At 39.4% G+C, this 22,659-nt stretch overlaps 1 protein-coding gene across 2 annotated transcripts in view; it reads left to right on the forward strand.

Moving 5' to 3' along the window:
• The window catches only part of LOC144663665 (disks large homolog 1-like), a 30,546-nt gene extending 11,378 nt beyond the window's left edge, over positions 1-19,168 (forward strand). For both annotated transcript variants that reach the window (XM_078524675.1, XM_078524676.1), the window contains 15 exons: positions 532-656; positions 1,088-1,190; positions 2,360-2,438; positions 4,551-4,687; positions 5,869-6,025; positions 6,672-6,834; positions 7,450-7,606; positions 9,709-9,811; positions 11,716-11,821; positions 13,582-13,758; positions 14,293-14,365; positions 16,128-16,434; positions 17,140-17,312; positions 18,154-18,355; positions 18,814-19,168. In XM_078524675.1, coding sequence (XP_078380801.1) covers positions 532-656; positions 1,088-1,190; positions 2,360-2,438; positions 4,551-4,687; positions 5,869-6,025; positions 6,672-6,834; positions 7,450-7,606; positions 9,709-9,811; positions 11,716-11,821; positions 13,582-13,758; positions 14,293-14,365; positions 16,128-16,434; positions 17,140-17,312; positions 18,154-18,355; positions 18,814-18,920 — 2,169 coding nt within the window. In that variant the 3' untranslated portion in view covers positions 18,921-19,168. The remainder of the gene's footprint in view (positions 1-531; positions 657-1,087; positions 1,191-2,359; positions 2,439-4,550; positions 4,688-5,868; positions 6,026-6,671; positions 6,835-7,449; positions 7,607-9,708; positions 9,812-11,715; positions 11,822-13,581; positions 13,759-14,292; positions 14,366-16,127; positions 16,435-17,139; positions 17,313-18,153; positions 18,356-18,813) is intronic.
• Positions 19,169-22,659: the final 3,491 nt, after the last annotated feature.

Here is a 22,659-nt window from a genome sequence, read left to right on the forward strand (position 1 = left end):
AAAAACTGCCAGTGAAACTAAACTGATTCAGAAGCCCCTCTTCTGCTGTACTTGATTCATTAGCTAGGTTCAACACATGAGTGGGATTATCAACTTTGCAAAGTAAGGTCGACTTGTCACATGGAATCCAAAGAAGTGGTTTAAAGAAGAGGGGGTCGTTCAGTCTGCAGACCACCATATTTATTACGTTCTAGACCACAAATTTCTTTCATTTTTTCCTGAAGACCGAGACTGCCATAATTTCTTGACCGTAAACCGCCATATGATAAAGAATTTTCCTGCAGACCGACGCTCAAAATTGACTTAGTTTGCCAGACCGCCAGAGTACAATCGACCCTCTTTAAAATGTTTGTCAATGTGCCTATGTACATGGTTGAACATCCTGTTTAAAATGTTTTGTAGTGATATCTAGAGGCTTTTAACAGGGTTTAGTGTAATTGTGTACATGTACAAGTGAAAATATTACTGAACATCTTTTAGAGCTTTACAAAGTATTTCAATGGCTTAATATGTTCTTTTCTGTTTTGTCAGGGTACAACAGGCCTTGGTTTTAGTATTGGTGGTGGAAAAGATAACCCTCACATCGATAACGACTTTGGAATTTACATCACAAGGATCATCAAAGGAGGTGCTGCCGCTGAGGATGGTAGACTTCAGTAAGTGAGCTGCTAAGTTACAGTTATTGTCAAAAAAAGTATTTGCTAGATATTCTGCTTTCACTTATAATGTCATGGTTACATTGCCATCATTGCATATCACCACATGTCACATCATCATTTCAAAAGACAAAGGAGAGGAAAATAATTAGAGTATTTTTCATTTTATTGGAAATTATGGGAGCTCAATTTTTTGTGAGAAAAATCACTAAGCCCTGGGCAATAGAAGTTTTTTTTTTCATTTTTTTTTGTTATTTTTTGTTTTGACTGGTGGGCGAAAGACTGAGGAAAGAACAACAAGCCACAGAGAATGAGTAAAGGAGAGATTTTTTACCTCCTGCACCCAGGGTACATACAGAAATCCTTAGACGAATACAAATTATTTAAAATATTGGAAGGGACTTATAATATTTGTTGTGGATTATTTTCAGGGTGGGAGACTGCATTGTGGCAGTGAATGGTGTATCAACAGTGAACGTCTCTCATCAGCAGGCTGTGGAAGCCTTGAAGGCTGCTGGCGGCGTTGTCACACTGGTAAATACATGTATCTACTTTCATTTTCTGGGTGCAAAGAAATTGAATATTTCAGCTTGCCCTTTGGGTAAGCTGTGGCCAGAGTGTACTAGCCTGAAAGTCATATTTACTAGCCCCCCCCCCCCCAAAAAAAAAAAAAATGCTCAAGCATGATGCTTATGATGCTTCACAATGCAAGTGAAGGATTAAGGTGGCTCCGTAGTTATTCCAGGCGCACTCGTCGATGTCAAACATTGCGTTATAACTTTTTCGGCTTTGACGCGATGGCTATGAAACTTTGGGAAAACTTTCGCCTATCATTCAGTAATAATATGATTTAATTTGATTTCACTGGTGAAAAATATTTTCAATGTTACTGGCGTTTAACTGGACCCCACTTTTTGGACAAAATCACTTCCAGTACAAAATTTTGCCGATATATTTTTGCTAAATTTCTGGAATCAGCTTATATTCACCTAATACACACCAAAGTCAAGTTTCAGAAAAATCGTTGGAGCAGAAGTCCGGAAATACTAAGGTCATGTAAACTCAATTCTTACATTCTCTTGAAAGTTTTTACACTGGTTGCTCGTCGACGAAACAAACTACGACCCCAAATTTTCGTGAGAAGCCTCTCCAATGCTTAAGTCCACTAGCCCGACTGCAAAATCCAGTAGCCCCAGGCTAGTGGACACTAACTCCTTTGCTTGCTGATTTTTCAATTAAATTTAAGGGGCTTATTCACACTACTTTGTTACATGTTTGAAGGTATGTTACAGGGCTGTCATTAAGGGCCGTTACCCGAAACACCTGTTACAGCTGAGTTCAGTAAATATTACGGAAGAAGATAGGCAATTGGTGTTATGTTGCACTTCATACAGAGCGAAATACTATGGGTGATAAGTTCAATGTAACTGTTGCTTAAAAACTTAATGAGAGCTGTGTGTTATGTTTATCAACTTGACCTGTAATAATCAACAAAGCATGCATTTTATGAAATGCACAGTTCAAGACTGTTTAAGTAGAGTATTGCAGTTATCTCGAAACGTGTAAATTTAAAAATATTTCCAACATGATGCAACAGTATGTCCCGTGAACTATGTTAGTAGAGCACAGGAACTGCATTGTGCTGTAGAACAACTGAAGTCATGTGTAACTACATGTAACTGTTTGATTTTTTGAACTGTTAGACATTGAAGAAAGAGAAACCAAAACCAGTCACTGGAAAACAGCACACCGAAGAAATAATATTGACAAAAGGAACGAAGGGTAAGGCATCTAAGCGTGAACATGTGATGCCAAAACATGATCTAATTCGTTTTTAAAGTGGCACAATTGGTCGTCAAACGTTTAAGTTTGGTAGACTGTAACATGTTTGGCCACCTTTCTGGCCAAAAGTTCAACACAACAGTTTCAAAATGGTGCACAAATTGGATATAGGAGACTCTTTCAAAGAAATTGATCCTGATCTATGTCAAATGCATACGCCTTTTGAGGAGTGGCACTCCAGGTTTAATGTTTCGCCTGTACTTGTTTGTGGTGAACATTTTGAGTGCGAAAGTTCACATTATGGTCTGCTAATCTTCAAATGTGTGATGACCACCTGCCATGTTCAATACCCAATTAGATCATGTTTTGACGGTGCGTGTTCACACTTACAAATATAGAGGCAAGCGACGGTAATTCCTTTAAAAAAACCTTAACTTTAAAGGGACATGGTCAGCGTTCATGTTTTGAAAAAAGTCCACCCCAACCCGAAATCAAAAATACGCGTAGAGAACCTTCGAAATCTGCTTCAACCTTCTCGGTGTAATTTTTTTCTCTAAATTTTCTTATTTAATGAAACACTGAGAAGATTGCAGCAGATTTCTGAAGGTTTGTTTTAAAAAAAAATTCCATCATGGACTATTTTCAAAACATGAAAACTAGTGTCCAGGTCAGCGCGGTAAGAACGCTGACCATGTCCCTTTAATTTCTCCTTTGAATCCAAAATGCGACTTTGTTGTGAAAAGTTGTTAGCATGTGCATGTGAAAGATTGTTTCTCACCAAAGAACAGTAGCAACAGGTGTCATTCTGCCTGCAACTTAAGGTCATTGCCCTGAAATAGAACTGAACACAATTTTTTAACCAAACTTCGCCTACTGGTTTATTACTTTAAGGGAACTTAAATTTTGAAATAAAAAAGGGGGGTCACCAGATTCGTTTAGGAGCAGGAAGACCTTGTATATTCCTTATAATTCCTTTAAAATTCCTCTTCGAGTACTAGCAAAGTACACGTTTTTAGCAATAATTTATTTTTTAAACACAATAATTGATCTGTTTTCATTTTACAGAAAGAACTTCATCGCTACACCCAAAATATGAGAAAAAATTGATAGGTCACCAGACTCGTTTACGAGAAAGCGACAATTTACTTCTCTCGTGGACTAAGCCACATAGAAAAAAGCCGCCATTTTGTTTATGTGCGTGCGCTCACGCGCGCTTATTACACATAAAATTCTGCGCAGTAAGGATGCGCAATGCAATACAGGGCAATGACCTTAAAGGAATTCCCTTGCCAATGATGATACTTTCCCGTTTTGAAATCAATTGGCATTGATGTTTCTACTATTGACAGGGTTCATACCCGGGGGGGGGGGGGGACTTCTATATGAAACGGTTGGGGATGCTTGTCGGAAATTTTGAAAAGAACCCCTAAAAGAGACCAATCTGGGTGTGGCGCGAGCTTTTCTTGACCCCTAAAGGATACCAAAAAACTAAGAATAGAATTGATATTTGTATATTTCTGCGTGTGTAACCCTAAACGAGACCATTTTGGCTAAAAATATTGCCATTTTTCCTGGAACACCCTAAGTGAGACCAAAAATTCAAAATTTACACCCCTAAGCGAGACGACGAGCATCCCCGTCACTTTCATATGCGAGTCCCCCCCCCCCCCCCGGGGTTCATACGGGTCATGGGAAACCTGGAAAGTCATGAAATTTTAGAATTTCATTTTCCAGGCCTAGAAAGTCATGGAATAAGAAGTAGTAGAATAAGTAATGTGATTGTGTTAAATTCTTATGAATTATTTTCCAGTGTGGAAGTTTGCTATATTGTGTTCTTGAACATCCAAGTTATCTTGAATTTATCTTCGAGTTGGAACAAGAGGTGGACAATCTGCCAACAGTTACCATTTATGGGTTGTTCCAGTAATTTGTTTAATTGGGGAGCAGTGCGAAAAACAGGATAAGCACAAAGAACAGCAATGGAAAAACCTTGTCTTTTTCTTTTCACTCACTGTTCTTTTGGCTGCTCCCAAACGAACCGGATGCTTTGAACAGGGTACTGGATTTGTTGATTTAAGTGTATTGAGTCCTGTGCTGTTTATCTTTGTGTAGGTCTTGGTTTTAGTATTGCCGGGGGCAAGGGAAATCAACACGTGCCTAATGATGACGGCATTTACATCACCAAGATAATTGATGGAGGGGCAGCTCAGCAGGACGGCAGGCTACAAGTGGGCGATAAGATTGTCAGAGTGAGTAGTGGGTTCTGGTTTCTTTGTGGCGGGGTGACAGGGCTGTTTGGGTGTGGCCTGAACATCTGCTTCAGTCCTTTACTGAACTTAAGATTTAAGACAGCTATTGCAGTGTAAGTGATTTCTACTGTCATTTTTATTTGAACAATTAAACTGTCAGCTCTATGGGTTCTGATGCAAAGATTGCTAACACTATCAGTTTGTCAGAAAAAGAAGTACAATGTGTTTGTGGTTTCTGTAGTGGGAGGTGCAAGCCTAATGGTTAATCCATTGGATTTAGGATTGAGAGGTCTGGGTTTATGCCCTGGCCAGGGTCATTGTGTCATGTTCTTGGGAAAGACACTTCACTCTAACAGTGTCTCTTTCTACCCAGGAGTATAAATTAATGGGTACCAGGCGAATTGTTGGGACAACTTGACCGAATGCTGGACATTGCCCTGCAATGGCCCAGCATCCCATTCAGGGGGAAGTAGCAATACTCCTTAAAGGCAGGGGAGCGTTTTAAAACCTGACGGGCTCGTCATACACCAAACCAAGTGCCATCCCCCCCATGGGGGGGGGGGGGAAAGCACACACCCCTACTTATATTTTCCAAGTGTCTTTTGCATAGTTGACCTCTTTGCAATCTTAACAGCTTCCGCTGTGTCCGTAATCAATTTGTAAAAATGCATAACTAGGCAGTTCAGACAATCCTGCTTTATGGTGCTTTTTGGGTAGTTTTTTAGTCGTCAGAGGGCAGAAAATGTACGCTCTGAAGTCGCGATGCCACAGGCAATGTAAAATACAATGATAACAGCTTGCGGATCTCTCCTAGTAGCATTTTTGGGAGAGGAGTTTCGTTGAAAGTCCTACTCTATATTATTTCGCCCGCCCAAGCATGATACTGATGAAATGATTTAAGAAAAGATCATGAGACTGAATATCTTGAAAAACCAATTTTATGGTGCCCTAACGATACTCTCGGCACTGAAATTTGGGGGGGAGGGGGGGGCTGAGCCCCTCAAAATTTTTGTTGGGGGGGGGGGCTACAGCCTCCCTGCCCCTGCTCCCTGCTCCACCGCCTATGCTCCTAGTCACTTCATGTTACAATAACTAGGCATGTTTTACTGATGCAGCATCTGACTGCTTCTGTTGCTAGAATTTGGAACAGACTTAATCATTGTCTCTCCAACTCACTGCAGGTTAATGATACATCACTGGAAGATGTTACCCATGAAGATGCGGTTGCCACTCTGAAGAAAACAGAGAATAGAGTGGTGATTGTCGTAGCCAGAGTGGGCATGATGTTTGTCGACCCAGAGACCCCTCCTCCGCAATATCAAGAAGCTGTCAAGTCCAGTAAGTGTTACACCAATGTACAGCCATACAGTTGAACCTCGGCTGAGGGACACCTCGCATTTTTACCCCCCCCCCCCCCAATGCAGCACTCTCCAAAGTGGAGACTTTTTCCAGTCCAAAGGGTGTTGGTTTACAGAAGGTTAGACTGTGGTAACAAGACGTTCTAGTTACAGTCACAATCTTGCTTTATGGTCACCTGTACAATAAGGACACTGCATTATTGCGGAGGACAGTGATTTTTCATCCATATATACTAAAAGCCCATACATTTTTCTCTAAAATTGAACCACTTAATATGGACATGGTGTCTGGAGAAAAGGTGTTTGACAATATTTTTGTAATTACACAAGGTTAATTGTAATTTGTGACAATGTTACATTTAAGAGAAATAGACAATTTCATGCAGATACATGAACATGTCTGGTTTAGACAAAAGCTTTTAAATAGCCATTGTGTTTTTTTCCGGCCTGTTTCAAAATAAATGGCCAGTTTTCTATTTGTAATATAATATAAGTTTAGAAATGTAACTTGACATCATAACTGTTATAACCTTATGTATCCAATTAGAAAGTGTGTTACACAACTAAGCTTTATCAACAGTAATGTGGACAAGGATTACAAGTGACCAATGTACATTTCTTGGCAGGTCCACCTCCCCCACCATCCCCTCCTAGGGATGAGAAACCAACAGTAGTCTCAATACCCCCACCACCCGTCCACCAAGAAGACATCATGCCGAGTGAACAAACAAACAGTTTGCCAAGAAAGCCACAAGCGCCTGCTGTACCAGAGGATGATGGCTTTACAAGGTGAGAACAGAAACGGGGTACAATTGCATGTAAATTGTAATGCCAAGTAATGCAGCACTATTATTAGACAAGCTGAAAGTAAGAGAATTAAAGGGACTGTGTCACGGCCTGACTTAAGTTTATTTTATTAAGTTTTGCCAAATATTCGCTATGAAACTTAATGTTTGCAAAGAAATTACTTCTATGGATCTAAATGACAAAACCATAGCTTCACTGCAACGAAATGTGTCTCCTGGGCGTTATAATTTAAAGTTACAAGCAAACAAGATTAACTTTGAAAACTGTTCAGCCGAACAATGTTTCAAAAACCCATATCGCAATCCGTTTCAATCTTCGTCACTTTTGGCCATCCGTGCCTTCTTTTGTATTTGGCGTGTTATTGAAATGTTCCTTCACTGTTTTTAGTGGTTATTTTTATATTAACGAACTTGATGGTCATTTCTCATACCTAAATTTAACTAGAATCCGTCCCTTTTAATAAACAACAACCACCAACCACTGAAGCAAGCAGGCTTTCTACTCGAAATCTCGCTTGTTTGGAATTTTATAACTTAGAAATTTATTGTTGAGATTTCTTGTACACGTAGTGAAAGGTTTGTCTTCATTTCTCCACAGGGAGCCCAGGAAGGTAGTCTTAAACAAGGGGCCTACAGGCCTTGGGTTCAACATTGTCGGAGGTGAGGACGGTGAAGGAATTTTTATCTCTTTCATTCTGGCTGGAGGTGTGGCAGATCTGAGCGGAGAACTGAGAAGAGGAGATCAGATTCTCTCGGTAAGATTTATGTTGTGAAAATTCAATTTCTCCTTTCAGGGAATGTCAATTTTCTGCACCCGAAATGTGAGTTTTCATAGAGAGAGAAAGTTATTATGTTAGAATTTTTGCGTTTAATGAGTGACTCGTTCAAGAAACGCGTACAGCCCGCTCTGACCATAGGCGTACGAGGCGGGGGGGGGGCGAGGGGGGCTGCAGGCCCCCAGTGCCAAAATTTTTCGGGCAAAATGCTAAGAATTCGGGCAACAAGCCAGAGAAAAAATAGAAAATAAGCAGACAAATCTCAACATTACAATCTAAACGAATTATGTCAACATAAAAAGTATTGGAAATATACCGAACTTTGTGGTTCAAAAGTCCAAATTTCTCATTTATCTGCTTTCGTTTCCTCTCGCAAATTGCTATAATCATATTCGTTTTTCTCGCGAATTCTGCGTGACCCCTCAGCTTGATTCAGTCGCAATCAGCGTTTTCATAGCTTGAGCGTTTGCGCGCGGTTGACCCAGTTTAAGACCTTGAAACAAAGCTGCGATACGGTTATAAATGTAATGAAGCTTATGCTTTTGACTCAAATGGTAAGTTCTCAGGGCTAGCTCAAAACATTTTACACGATGTTTTTAACCCATTTTTCCCTAAATGCTTAACACGATTTTACATAACTTTCAAGTGGGGAAGACAATGTAAATTGCCTCCTAAAAATACTTTTATTTTTGCTAAACTTAAGTGAATTAATAAAACATTCCGAAGAAAAAGGATTCAGTGCATTGACACCTTCGGGCAACGCCACGATATTATTTAAAGAACTATCATTTCCTTTAAGCAAGCAGGCAAGGTTTGTACACAACAATTTCAACGCACGTTTTGTTGTCCATTTCATATGGCTGTTTATTCGGCTTTAAACCCGTGCCATTTTTTTCGGGCAATAAGGTCTCCGCCCCCCCAGGTCAGAAGGTCCCCGTACGCCTATGGCTCTGACCAATCACAGAAAAGATCATGTCTTTTCCACCAATCAGATGCCAAGCTAAAAACAATTTTTTTCGCGCGCTTTCCACTGGTTACGCGCCTTCAAGTTCTTACCTTGATCTACTGCAGCTGTGATTACTTTGAACCAATCAGAACAAAGATAATGTCCTCTTAACCAATCAGGTGCAAAGCTAAAACCAGTTTTTTTCCCGCGCTTTCGACGCGCTTTAATCCTGCGGTATTTGCGATAGTGATTAGTTTTGTTCCAGACATTTCGTTTTGCGAAAGTTTTAAAACAGCTTCATTCGCTTCATTTTAGTTCAAGAGTCGGCAGGAAGAGGTTTATCCGCTTTATGGGAACGTGGGCTGGGTTGTTCTGTCTCTTTTTAATGGCATGGTGGGATATTGTCTGTTAAGACCAACTCGTTCAATAAATGTAAACGAGGAACAAATATCAGTCGGCTGAACAAACATTTTATAAAGAGGAAACTACAATATACGTTAATGACGTCGGTAATATATCAAGTATTATTTCTTTAATTTATATTCTTTGCATCTTTACCTTTGGGAGATGACGGTTTTCAACATTTCAGTCGTAAAGCCATTTTGACTTAATTGCATTTCCTCTCAAAAAATTTTTCTTAAATTGAACATTTGAGAAAATATAAGCGCTGATGTAGATGCGATTTTTAAGTGCAAAAATTAAAGATATTGTGTCGTTTATTTAGTTTTTTCGTAATCGGCGTATCCTGCTTTCATCAACATTCACTAAGAAGTACTAATATTTTCACGGTTCGCAATCAAAATTTAAATCTGGACACACTTAAATCATTCTGTGTCTAATTGCTGCCGTGAAAGAGTCGCTAGCTGCGGTGCAGTCTCGTGTGATGAATTATAAATAACGAAACCAGATATATCAACAATCAATCGTAATTTTGCAAATAGCTGCAATGAAAGACCATTCATTCTAGTTCAATTTGGAAAATTCAACCAACACATCTTGTAACTGAATGAGGTAGCTTTATAGCTTGGGTTTGAAAATGTAACATTTTGAGAAAATTCTTGAATATTTAAACTCGTGAAAAATGAGCCTTTTATATGTTTATTCCTGTTTTCTTTTCTTTTCTTTCTTTATTCAGGTAAATGACACGGATTTGGAGGACGCCACACACGAGAAAGCGGCAGCTGCACTAAAAGGCGCCGGTAATACCGTGGCGATTGTGGCTCAGTACAAACCCGAAGGTAAATGAAACCTTGTGCTGTTTCAATGTTAAATGTCTTCTTGATTTTATCTAGGTTTTTAATTTACCCGTCTAGCGAAATAAAGCACTGAATGAATTGAATTCTGAAGTCTCTGAAGACGAGACGCCAACGATTTCGCGAGCTGGCGAGGTTTTTAATTTATACGCATAAGATGTTTTAAAAAATTATTAATATAAAATCTTTTCTTTTTCGCTTTGAGATTTACAAATGTACCGTATTTACAAGTTTTCACGTTTCTCGGAAATCGAAAAATGCAATTTGCAATTTTGATATTGAGCGCTTTCGTTTACTTTCTACCGTTGTCTTTAAAAAAAAACATGGCTTTAGAAATTGATACAAACTCGATAGCAGTCGGAAAGCCCGTCACTAAATTTAATCTTAATCTGGTTTCGTGGGTAGCCCTATCCATCTTTCAGCTGGTATCATGCCATGTGTGTATATTTGATTTGCTTCAATTTGACTTCCTGCGAAAATGTTTGTAAATATCGCATGTGGTGTCTGTAATCCCTGGTGTAATTTAGCGCAGAAAGGTGTTGTCTCAAAAAGGGTTTATTTTATTTTTGCGAGATTGGTTTATTTTTAGAATTTCAGAGATTTATGCAATTATGTTTGTGCAATGATTTTTAACGAAATAAAAACTTATATAATAAAAGTTTCCGTGAAGTAACCATTTCCCAAATAACTGTGTTGGTTTCTAGCGGTATGTTTTTCGAAGTAAAACGAGGAATTCATTTGCAAGAAAAGAAAGGTTTTGCTGAAAATGTAAATAAATTATTCTGCTAGCTTCTTGGATTGATTATTTGGTGTTGATTTTGATTATTCTATTTCCAGACGTCAAAAATCGACCAGTCATATAAAAAGACGTAAATATTCTTGATGTGTCGACATTGTGGTAAATTTCCGTCGTTACAAATTTGAATATTTATACTTTTATGGCCCTTGTGTAGCTTTCCACATTTCCGATTCGACAGAGCACCGAAATATCTTAATTGCCGAAATCATGTTCTGAAAATGTCACTCGAATTCTCATTGGAACAATTCCCTGAAGTATCTATAATTTAAATGCAGACCATTCCGAATGTTTAATATTAGTACACAGAAGAAAATCAATTTATCATGTTGACGCTTTCGTGAAAGCGAATTTTTAATTTTGCTGCATATTTGAGTATACAATCCCATTTTTTCCGGTCATGTCATAGCAGTGTGAAAGAGACGTCATTCGGAGCAATGGTTTAGTCTGGTTTATGTACTTGACTAATATTTTTATTTATGATCAGTGTGTTTTGTTTCGAGTCTGTTTGAGCATTATGGACATTATGCGGTCTGGTGCGAATAGATAAACAATAGTTCACGCTGGACCCAAGAGACTTGCGGCGAGTGAGCCTATTAAATATGAATACCCAGGAAAAGATTCGATTTTCGCTCAAGTTGAAGATCGCTGGTTACATTTGTCTGTCATCAAGGGAAATCTAAGTGGATAACTAGTTAAATCAAGAGCGGAATCGTCGTTATTTGATCGAGTTGTCAGTTTCCGCCGCGACACAACAATATTGTGTTGTTAAGGTGGCCGGCGGGTTAAAGGTTCGATGCGTTGATTGCGAAAGGAATATTGCGTTACAAGTGGTAATCTTCTTGTCCGTTTATCTTCGTGGATCTGATTTTCGAGTCTTAGCGGGTATTTCAGGCGGTTGTTAATTGATGAACAAGCCTTCAGCATGTGTTGATGTACGTAAAGCTCCAGTATTCTAAATAATTTGCATATTGCAGCGAGTCCATCGCTTCTCAGTTCTTGTTTAGTTATTTTGTCTGCCGATCCGAGCGCGTGGTTGCCTTGTGTTCTTGAAGTTATCTAATCGTGTTGTATTTCTGTCTCCCTCGCACAGAATACAACCAGTTTGAAGCGAAGATTCACGATATTCGTGAAAAGATGATGAACAGTGGTAGCCCGGGCACTCTTCGAACGTCTGTGAAGCGGCAGCTATATGTGAGGTAAGCCCAAATCGTAAATATTTGAACGACTCCTTTATAAATAGCTCGCTTCACTGAAAAGCACATTTCTTACGTCTGTTTCTTATCATGTAATGTTCATTTTAGACCCCAGCTTTTTCCGAATCGTGTCGATCTTGCTGTTATAGTGTAGAGTGTATGAGAGTCGTTAGGATCGCCATGTCTTTTACAAACGAGTGGTTTTGCGGAGTTTGAATTACAATTACCATCTGGAACACGTCGAACGGTTCTTCTGTAAAACCACTCGTATTATTCGATCTGTGTCGCTCGTTAGAAGTCAGTTGCATTCTTGAAATATTCGTCATTTTCGTTTGACATCGATCTGGGCGATATTTATGTTGTTACTATTCACACTTATTTTTAGTATCCAAGATGTTTAAACAGTTTTGAATGGCTAATTATTCAGTTTTATCTGTCATAAAATTAAATTTTCTATCGAGAATTAAAAAATACAAGGCATTACCTTGAAGGGTCTAAAGGAAAGGTGTGTTTGCAATTTGTACATTCTTGCGTGACTCTTCCCAAAACAGCCCTCCTGTTGCGTTATTTACTCAACACTCGAAAGGCGTGACGCTTTCAATATGCCCCCTGCAGCGTTTTTAATCAGTAAACACACTTGTAATTTGCTATATACGCGTGCTCAGATCAAGTAAAAGAACGACCAGCTTCCATTAGTAACGAATAATTTGCCCTTCCTTCAACAAATCCTTCCTGCACCTTAAATATTTCCCGGCATTTCCAGAACGAAACTGAAGTCTTTGTTGTTGACCTCGAAACGCACTTCTGTATGCAGGCTTTGATATAAATTGATAAAAATACAATTACTTTCTTGGTTTTATTACTTGTATCTACGTTCGATCGGTTTTTGTGGTGTGTGTGTTGTGTGTGTGTTTTTTGTCTGATTTCAAGTGGAGTATTGAAGTCTAAAGTGTCGTTTCGACCTTTTTGATAGCCCACGTACTATGCTTTGGGTGAAATGTTTTGAGTAGTGTAATGTTTTTGCTAAAACAATTGTTGTGGTTTGCTTGTGTTAAAGCTCAAAAATCCTCCAGGGTTTACAAGAAGTATTACTCAAAATCTCGTTTTTGGTGGTAACAGAGTCTTTAATTGATGGGAAAAAATAAGTGTTTTAACACCTTAAAAGTCCTTTGCGGATTTGTTACGAATTAACGTTGTGTTTATCATTTTGAACCTGTCGGTATTGAAATAGATAAGAGGATTTCACTAATAGGATTTCTTCAAAATTAAATGTTAGTGGACAAGTTAAACGTTTCAAGATAAGGCAGTTTTGTTTGTGATCATTTTAGTTCGTGATAAGAAAGAAAAATAAGGACTGTTGTTGTCTCGTTTCAATGCACCCTCGTCACATTTTTTCCCGGTTTCATGGCTCCGTGCCCTCGCATTTCCTGAAATTTATGTGAAATGTCATAGATGGTGAGACCAGTGTGTGGGAGTTTAAGTGGAAAGCAGATGTTAAAATGTGATAAAAATTTTTAAAAAAATATGTTAGACCGTGACCTTGCTGTCTGTGCTCAATTTTGTTCCGTTCGCGAATAATATTGCATTCCGCGAGTAGATTTTCTCCCTTTTAACAACTATTTTACCACGCAGCTTTAATGATGAATTCTGAATTATACACCAAGCTGCATTCCTACAAAATATCTTTCTTATTAGCGTACAGTTCTTGTCGCAGAATGAAGTACTTTGCAGTTAAGAAACTAAATGCTCGTGTTTCTGTTCAGGGCTTTGTTTGACTACGACAAAACAAAGGACAGCGGTCTTCCCAGTCAGGGCCTCAGTTTCAAGTATGGCGATATTCTTCACGTGACCAATGCCAGCGATGACGAGTGGTGGCAGGCCAGACGACTGAATGCTTTGGGGGAGGAGGAAGGGAGAGGTGTCATTCCTAGTAAGAGAAGGTAAGTGCATTAACCTGACTGACCTCAGTGTAGTTAATACCTCTTTGGATGGTGAGCATTTCACTACGTTATGTAGAAGAGGCTGTTAAATCTTTGATTACTGAAAAACTCAACTTACTTCGCAGTGAAGGAACTCGCCCCGTCCATAGACCATTGCAAAGTGGCGCGAAGTATTTGCATAGGAATCCGATGGCACATAAATGCCATCAAATTTGATTTCAGCAAAATTCGGTTTATTAGCGTAAGATACCTGATGGGGATAATTTGAACCCGGGACCTCCGGATTACAAGTCCAGCCCCCTTACCAGGGGTCAATTCAATAAGACATTTACAAGTATAATTTACAAGTCTAGCTATTGTTTTCAACCTTTAAAACAATAGCTACATTTGTAAATTACATTTGTAAATGGTTTATTGAATTGACCCCAGTGTGCCACGCTCACCTCCAAGAATGTTTCTAGAGTGTTATTTGCAAACATACTTGTTCGAGTTAGCTTGTGTAATAACGTAAAATGAACTTTCTTTATCCTTCAGAGTCGAGAGAAGAGAAAAGTCTAGAATGAAGTCGGTGAAATTTTCAAGAACCAGCGAGGATAACAAAACTAAGGTGAATATTTTTTTTACGAGACCCTTACCTGTGTGTTGTTGCTGTGTTGTTGCTGCAACTAGAAACTCCAATGGCTTAGTGTGAAACGTTTTTGTTTGGAATGGAGGATTGAAGAATTGTCACACAATTTTGTGTTATTTTATCAAGAGCTGCAAGAAACGTTTTCCAAATCAAATGAGCAATCAAAATTACGGTTACCTTTTAAGAAATGAAATAGTTTTTCAGCCGATCTGGGGTTTTTTTATAACCTAAATTTTCGGTGACTTTACTGTTCACCTTCATCATTGTTAAGTAAAAGTTCGTTGGTTAACTCGTTACTTTAAGGAGCAGCGTCATGATATTTTTATAAGCGATTTTTCTGATTACCTCAAAATAATAGTTTTCTAACATAGAAAACATCACAGGAGTAATAAAAACACGAAAGTAACCAAGGATGGTTTCGACTGACGACGATTAAGACGAATTACGAACAACAAACTTGAAAAAACTTGTCCGTTTTTTCAAGATCCGTTCTCCGTGACGTAGCTCATCTAACTCTGATGAAGGTGAAAAGTCACACAGCGGTCAAACGCAAAAATTTACGTCACATCCGGTCTTTGCCGCCTCGAACTTTTGACGCTAAAGTGGGCAATCTTTTGTAAGAAATTGTTAAAGAAATAGTACGGTGAAAGAACAGTTCAAGCTGGGACACTCAGTGGAGATGAATTATCAAATTTCCAATCCATAAGCGGCGTATAAACCTTAACTTTCCAGGGACGGCGTTAACTTTTGGCTTTAAAGCAAAAGTTTACGGAAAATTTAAGACTTTGTATGGAAAATTTTGGCGGCAATTACACATGAACTGCGCACGCGCGCTACGTTTGACCGCTGTGTGGTGAAAAGTAGACACCGAAAATTTAGGTTATTACCCACACAGCGGTCAAACGCAGCGCGCGTGCGCAGTTCATGTGTAATTGCCGCCAAAATTTTCCATACAAAGTCTTAAATTTTCCGTAAACTTTTGCTTTAAAGCCAAAAGTTAACGCCGTCCCTGGAAAGTTAAGGTTTATACGCCGCTTATGGATTGGAAATTTGATAATTCATCTCCACTGAGTGTCCCAGCTTGAACTGTTCTTTCACCGTACTATTTCTTTAACAATTTCTTGCAAAAGTTTGCCCACTTTCGAGTCAAAAGTTCGAGGCGGCGAAAACCGGAGGTGACGTCATTTTTGCGTTTGACCGCTGTGTGGGTTATTACTGAGAAAAACAGATCGGCTTAAAGGGACATGGTCAGCGTTCTTACCGCGCTGACCTGGACACTAGTTTTCACGTTTTAAAAAAATACCACTGTGGACTTTTTTCAAAACCATCAGCCATCAGAAATCTGCTTCAATCTTCTCAGTGTTTCACTAAATGGGAAAATTTAGAAGAAGAAAAAACACTGAGAAGATTGAAGCAGATTTCTGAAGGTTCTCTACGCGTATTTTGATTTCGGGTTAAGGTGGACTTTTTTCAAAATGTGAACGCTGACCATGTCCCTTTAAAAACCTTTTCATTTCATAGATGCCTTCAGTTACTGATCGCAATACTGGTTCCAGTATTATCAGTTACGGTTATTTTGCTTGCTTTTTTTTACTGGACACCTGTTCTCCCCCTCCCCCCCCCCTCCCAAAAAAGGGCAGCAGCAACAAAACCAACGTTGAAATTCAAGTTCCAGTTAAACCGTTGTGAAGTCCTTTTCTCTTTTAAACTGAAGGTTTATTTTCTTTCCTTCCCTTCACAGACTTCATTCAACGAAGGCACGGGCGGCCGCAAGCGAAGCTTCAAGTTTTCCAAGAAGCTGCCATTCTTCAAGAAAGAATCCGAAAATGAAACGACGAGCGACGTAGAGCCGAGTTACACATCAAACGCCAGTGATAGTGAGAGCAGTTACAGCGCCAGGGCGGAAGATAACATTCTGTCGTATGAAGCTGTGGTACAACACGAATTACAGTACACCAGACCTGTGATAGTACTGGGTCCGCTTAAGGACAGGATCAATGATGACCTCATCTCTGAATTCCCGGATAAATTCGGCAGCTGCGTTCCCCGTATGTAACCTTTTCTTCGAGGAGGGGGGTGGGGGGCTTTTGCTGTCTAGTTTTGGTCATCAGAGGTATTTTTTACGCTCGTCTTTTCGTCATGTACTAAACTAGAGCTGGAATTCTCTTTAACGACCACCTTGGCAGAATCAATTTTGCCTTTTTAGAAAGGTAAAGTGTACCCTGACTGTTGATACGAGGAGTGCAATTCCCAGTTTGGTGATTTGAACCAAGCCTGTTTCTAATCTCTCGCAGTCTGTTGATTAACAGTCGACCCTAGGGCAATTATTTCCTCCTTCTTTGAAACAGAGGTCAGTTGGAATTGTTATGTTTTATACGGGAAAATGAAAACTGGAACGGTTTGACTGTATTCAAGTTTTTGCTTCCCTTCCTCTAGAGATTTTTTATTAAGTAAAATAACTGGGATAACAAGACAGCATTTGGGTAAAAATGCGTGCGTAGTAGTTTTTTAGACTTTCCAAGGGCGCGAGTTCTGAGTAGTGGGGGGCATGGCTATTTTTTCTCCCTTCATTGCCGCCCGCGCGCACATTGACATCGCGTCCACAGCACCTCTCGCACTAAACGTACTCTTGGTGCCTTCTTCAAAGGCTAAAATTAAATAGGTAATCAATTAGGTAAAATAAACGGCCAGACATTGAATAGAATCGTCCAGCCGGCCACCGTCTACTTACACTTTTCTTCTTTGCGTGGCAGACACGACACGCGAGAGGAGAGACTACGAGGTTGACGGGCGCGATTACCACTTCGTGACGTCACGCGAGGAGATGGAGCGATCGATTCAGAACCATATGTTTATCGAAGCTGGGCAATATAACGAGAACCTTTATGGAACAAGTGTGCATTCAGTAAAAGAAGTCGCCGAAAAGGTACTGGTTCTCAAGTTTGTTGTTTGTGTGTAGACTACAAGAAGTTCCTCTTCTCTGTGTTTGTCAAGCAAGTAGCAAATAACAGATAACAGCGAGAAAACCGAGGGCAAACGTGCGTCTCACTCCCGTAAAAAACGCGGCCATTTTTTCTCTTTATCGCAAAGGAAAAAGAGGCACTGCCCGTAGTTTAGGTTGTATATAAGGTATAAAGATCTTCGTTGTATAGTATTACCATTTTAAAAGGAATAGTTAAGTTTTGATTCGACTTGTCTTGGTTATTCTTCCTCGGGTGCCAAAAAGTCCCAGAATCACGCTAGTACTAGGATAAATTACAAAGAGGTCCATTGAAAATGTATCAATCAGAAGGTATTCTGCATTCCATTTAAGCACCATCTTGAATACAGGACGTGAAATGAAATGCATTGATCCATTCCGTTCACGTGATTGGTTACTCAACTCCCCCCCCCCCCCCCTTATTTTTTCAAGGTAACTCCCTTTCGTAGTCAGCTAGAAAAGAGATTCTTTAAAGGGACCAAAACTGATGTGTTCGTAATGCGGCGTTGTCCGTCGGAGGAATAAGTGCCAGTGGATGGCGACGTCACTTCTTCGAGAAGTGACTGAGCCCGCGGTTTTCGCCCTAGAAGTTGCTAAGCAACATGACGTATTTGTGCGCGCGATCACTTTCGGATTGCTCGTGAGCGCTCGCGCTAGTTTTTAATTGGATGAAATGATTCGGAAATTCTTCAAGTGCTTCAACGAAGATTTGGAAAAACTGGCACTTATTCCCCCCGCCTGCTCAGGCTGTGCAAGACTTACGTTATCTAAATCTTCTTTTCTCCAGAATAAGCACTGCATTTTGGACGTGAGTGGTTACGCAATCAAGCGCCTTCAAGTAGCGACATTGTATCCCATCGCCATCTTTTTAAAACCAAAATCCGTGGATTCCATTCGGGAACTTAATAAACGGCTGACCGAGGAGCAGGCGCAGAAGACCTATGACAGAGCACTTAAACTGGAGCAGGAGTTTGGAGAGTATTTCACTGGTTGGTACAGCACAAACTTCGTACATGTTAATCTGTTCTGATGTAATCCCGCGAGAAAATTCATGTAATAAAACTTGGAATAGAAGGGATTGGTACAGAAGGGCTTGGAAACTTTGTATAGCGATCAACTGACGAGGTCTTAGACGAAACCCGTTTTATAAATTGCATTTGTAAATTAGTGTGTGGAAAGTAAATGTAAATTAGGTTTTTCCAAATCAAGATGATGCTCTGAAATGCTACTGAAGGGCAACATCCAAAGATTACTATTGAGTAGTGCTTTTATGTGTTACAGTGTATTATGCTGTGCAGGGTGGTTCTTAATTTTAAGTCGGTGGATGAAACCCTTGTGAGTGACCATTCAATTGAAAGCTATTGATCAGGACTTCCATACTGTTTAGTATGCTGTACGAAGTGATCCAAAATTAAATTCGAGATTGACTTTTTTCTTTTTCTTTCAGCGCTTGTTCAGGGTGACACATACGACGAAATCTACAGCAAAAGCAAGGAGGTAATACGTCAGCAATCGGGGCCTGTGATTTGGATCCCTTCCAAAGAGAAACTATGAACAAAATACCTATTATACACACTGCAGTGAGTCAGCGGAACATCCTCCAGTCATGCGCATCACCAGTCCTGTGTTTCTATGGTTACCTGATGACGATTACAGTATGGTGGCGCGATTGCTGCCTCGCTGTTTTAGCCAATCGAAGGGCAGGATTATTTTGGCAGCACAAGACGCGGAATGGCTCTGTAGCTTTAAAGACATTTTTTTTTTCAAATGTATTAAATTCATTACGCAGTTATCTTTTTGATTACATTGACTGTGTTTTGCGGGAGTCGGCGACACTGACTATTTTATTTCGTCGTCGTACTCTGACTATAGGTCCTTTTAATTAAAAAAACAGCAGTCGGCAAAGATTAATGTATAGAACTGTTGAGCTGTTCTTTAGTTTGCTCTGCATCTGCTTGCGTGACTTAGTTCGGTTTCGTTTTGCAATGTCACGCAAACGTTCACATATAATAAGCGTTATAATTAGCTGCGAGGCATTGTCGTCCGTCGTCTTGTTTGGGCGTTCAGGGAGAAAAAAAACAAGTTTAAAAAAATAAGAATCCTTTATAAACGAAAACAGTATTAAATGGCAAGTTAACGAGTTCGTGTTCACTAATCGCCAGATTTGTCGTCTCTTTCTCGTTCTTTTTTGAAACAAGGCGACTTTTCCAGGTAGCAATAGCTTAAAGACTTCAATTTTCTGAGCGATATAGAGTTGCCAGTACAGAATTTGGCAGTTTCTTTATTAAAAGGATTATAAATTCGAACTGAGCTGTATACATGAAGGAAGTTTTTAACAAGTGAAATTCACGTGATATCGTTGCCTTATAAATGCTCGTACAGACTTGTATACTCCTGTAAATTGGTAAATTCGTTAGAAATCTTGTGAATTTAATTCAAATATAGGTTTGTTTAGTGTCCCTGAGATGTGTAATTTTGAATATGATTTGAATACTTTCTGAGTCTATGAACTAAATATGATCTGGGTTATTAAAGGAAAAGTGGCAGTAAAGATGAAATTAAAACATTACGAGCTTGCCTGTTATTTACATTTTAGTCTGCAGTTTTTGTTTTAAAAGGCTTAAATACTTCGTGGTTGAAACTTTAGGTGAAGATAACAAAATGAATTTGAGACAGACGTTTGTCGTCATCTTGGATTCCCCTGGGACTATTGTCCGTTTGGCGAGGACTTGTGTTGATTCGTGGTTTACTTTGGTCGAGATAAAATTTGCACGCAAGTCAACGCAAGTTTTCCACTGTTTGGTCACCGAAAGCAAGTCAACGCAAGTCTTGCTGTTTACTTAAGTACTGAATTGCAGCGCGCGTAGTAGCATTGAAATGGCTTTTTTGACAACTTGCGTGCACTTGCGAGTCCGTTTGGGCAGCCAACGCAAGTTCAACTTGTGATAAGTTGCGTTACCATTTGGCCAGGAGTGATATTGTGATATTGCTTTACTTACATTTAACAAATTAAAAACACTCACAGTTGAAACAGTTTTCAATAGTCACTTTATTTAATTTTCACAGACCAGACAAGCACGTGATTTCATTCGGGTGCATAAGCGTGACCCAAAGGGAGTCACGCGGGGGGCCAAATGTCTGTGTCCAAGCTTGAAAGAGCACCGCATTTGTCCTCTTTTTCTAGGTGGACCAGCGATGGTTCTGGCAACAATTTTACGTATTTTTCTCTACATAAGCATGTCCCATGCTTGCATGATCTATTTGTCCATTGCGCAGTGGCTCAGCAGTTATAAAAAAAAGTCATTTTTTTAAGTGTCATAGTATTTTGCCGGCTGCTGTGCTAATTGTGCACGCTGTAGATAAGGAAAGAAACAGTATAAATAGAACAGACAGATATGTCCAGGATTGAACGCAAATAAGACGCACGTTCCTCATGACAGGCATCACAAAGTGTCCTCATTAATAAAAGTTCACCAAAACACACCAAAATCTGTCAAATATGAAGTAATATGGAAATGTCAAATACAGTCAAACATGAAGTACTCATTAAACAATACTTGCGTTCAATCCTGGACTTAAGTGTTGAATTGGGGACGACCGAACACAAATCCATCTGGTGGCAGGGAGGAGGATTTGAACCCTGGGACCTCCAGATTACAAGTCCAGCGCCCTAACCACAAGGCCACACTCGCCTCCTTCCAAAATGCACTGAGTGATGGTTGCCTTACAAACCCATTTTGTGCCCTGTGTTTTCATCCGGAGCTCGGGTTCATCTTAATCAAGAAGTTATCGTTTAGGGGGGGGGGCCGCGGTGCACCAGGTGGAAATAGCTTTTAAATCTGAAAGACATTGAAGAACAACAACAGCAAAAACAGTATCTTTTTTGTTACAACTTGCCATGGATTCTCTTTTAACCTCAAAGTACACGCAGATCATAGCTTTTAATGTATTTACCCTAAATAGTATCAAAGTTATTTGGCAATATTAATACTGCTCATCATAGACTGTCCACAGCCTCTCTATTTTTTCAAGACGCAAAAGAAGCGAGAGAATCGAAAAAGTAGAGGGCTGTGAACAGTCGATGCTCATCATAGCTTTCATATACAGCATATATATATAGTAAACAGTACCACATGAAAGTAATCAAGTAAGGCTCATATCAATAGCTTTAATTTGAATTGTTGTAACTTGTATGTAAAAAAAGTTCTATAAACTCTTCCCAGATTAAGATTTTTCAGTGTATAGGGAATGAGGGTATTTTTGAGATTTTTTTGGTTTTGTTTTTTTTTTTGGGTTTGAGAAGAAAAGGGGGTGGGGGGGGGCGATTTTACCAACGGGTCCAGCTTCACGAGGCTGCCACAAAAACGATGAGAGTCGTACAATATACAGTAAAATGTTTATTGAGACGACTTTCACCGCCTCTAGAGGCAGCGGATCATTCCACTCCAATTCAGGACGAGTCAGTCTTCTTTAACAATGCAACACAAAAAAAAACGCACTTACTCTCACGTTCTGTGCTAACTTTCACGCCTAAATAGCGTGCTCTGATGTTATTTACAAACCTGTGCCGGGCAACGCAGATTAACACGCTCACAGTAACGCATCACGCACCCACGCACGCTTTTCTTCACAATTATCACGTGCAAACAATCACGGACACGAGGAGTTCCTCCAGAAAGATGGGCGACACTTGAGAACAATTAAAAACTATTATATATGTAAACATTTTTAGGAAAATAGCCAAGAATTTTTAAATAGTTAACTAAGCCTTCCTTAATAGAATTCAGTCCGGACCTTCCTGTATTTGCAAGACAATTGACATGAGCTATACAAAATAAAAAAATTGCAAAAGCGAGTCTTTCCTATTTACTGCTTATAGTTTATTCAGCTTCGATAAATTATTGTTAAAATGGAAAACTGAAATTTGTTTTCTTGGCTTTTGCTTTCTTTGGTAAAGAACGCTGCAAGAAGGTCGAGACATAGAGCCTTTTTTCTGTGAAGAAAAGCTCGTAGGGCGCCAATTCAAACATCGTTAGAACAGCACAATGTTTACTAAACATCATTTTGTTAAAACAGCTTGATGTTAAATAAAGAATTCTTAACAGAAATCAGGCTGTTTTCTGTGCTCAGTAACCTTACATTAAAGAAAGATTAATATTGTTAAAAAAATGTATTCTGTAAAATGTTTAATAAAGCAAAGCATAGAGCAAAATGTTAAGCCCTGGCCAAACGAGTATGAGAGTTGATGAGAGTTCAGACTCACACTCTTGTTTGGCATGGAACTCTCATGCAC

The sequence above is a fragment of the Oculina patagonica genome, chromosome 8 (assembly GCF_052425735.1).
Source record: "Oculina patagonica isolate OP01 chromosome 8, crgOcupat, whole genome shotgun sequence".
NCBI classification, from domain to species: Eukaryota; Metazoa; Cnidaria; class Anthozoa; order Scleractinia; family Oculinidae; genus Oculina; species Oculina patagonica.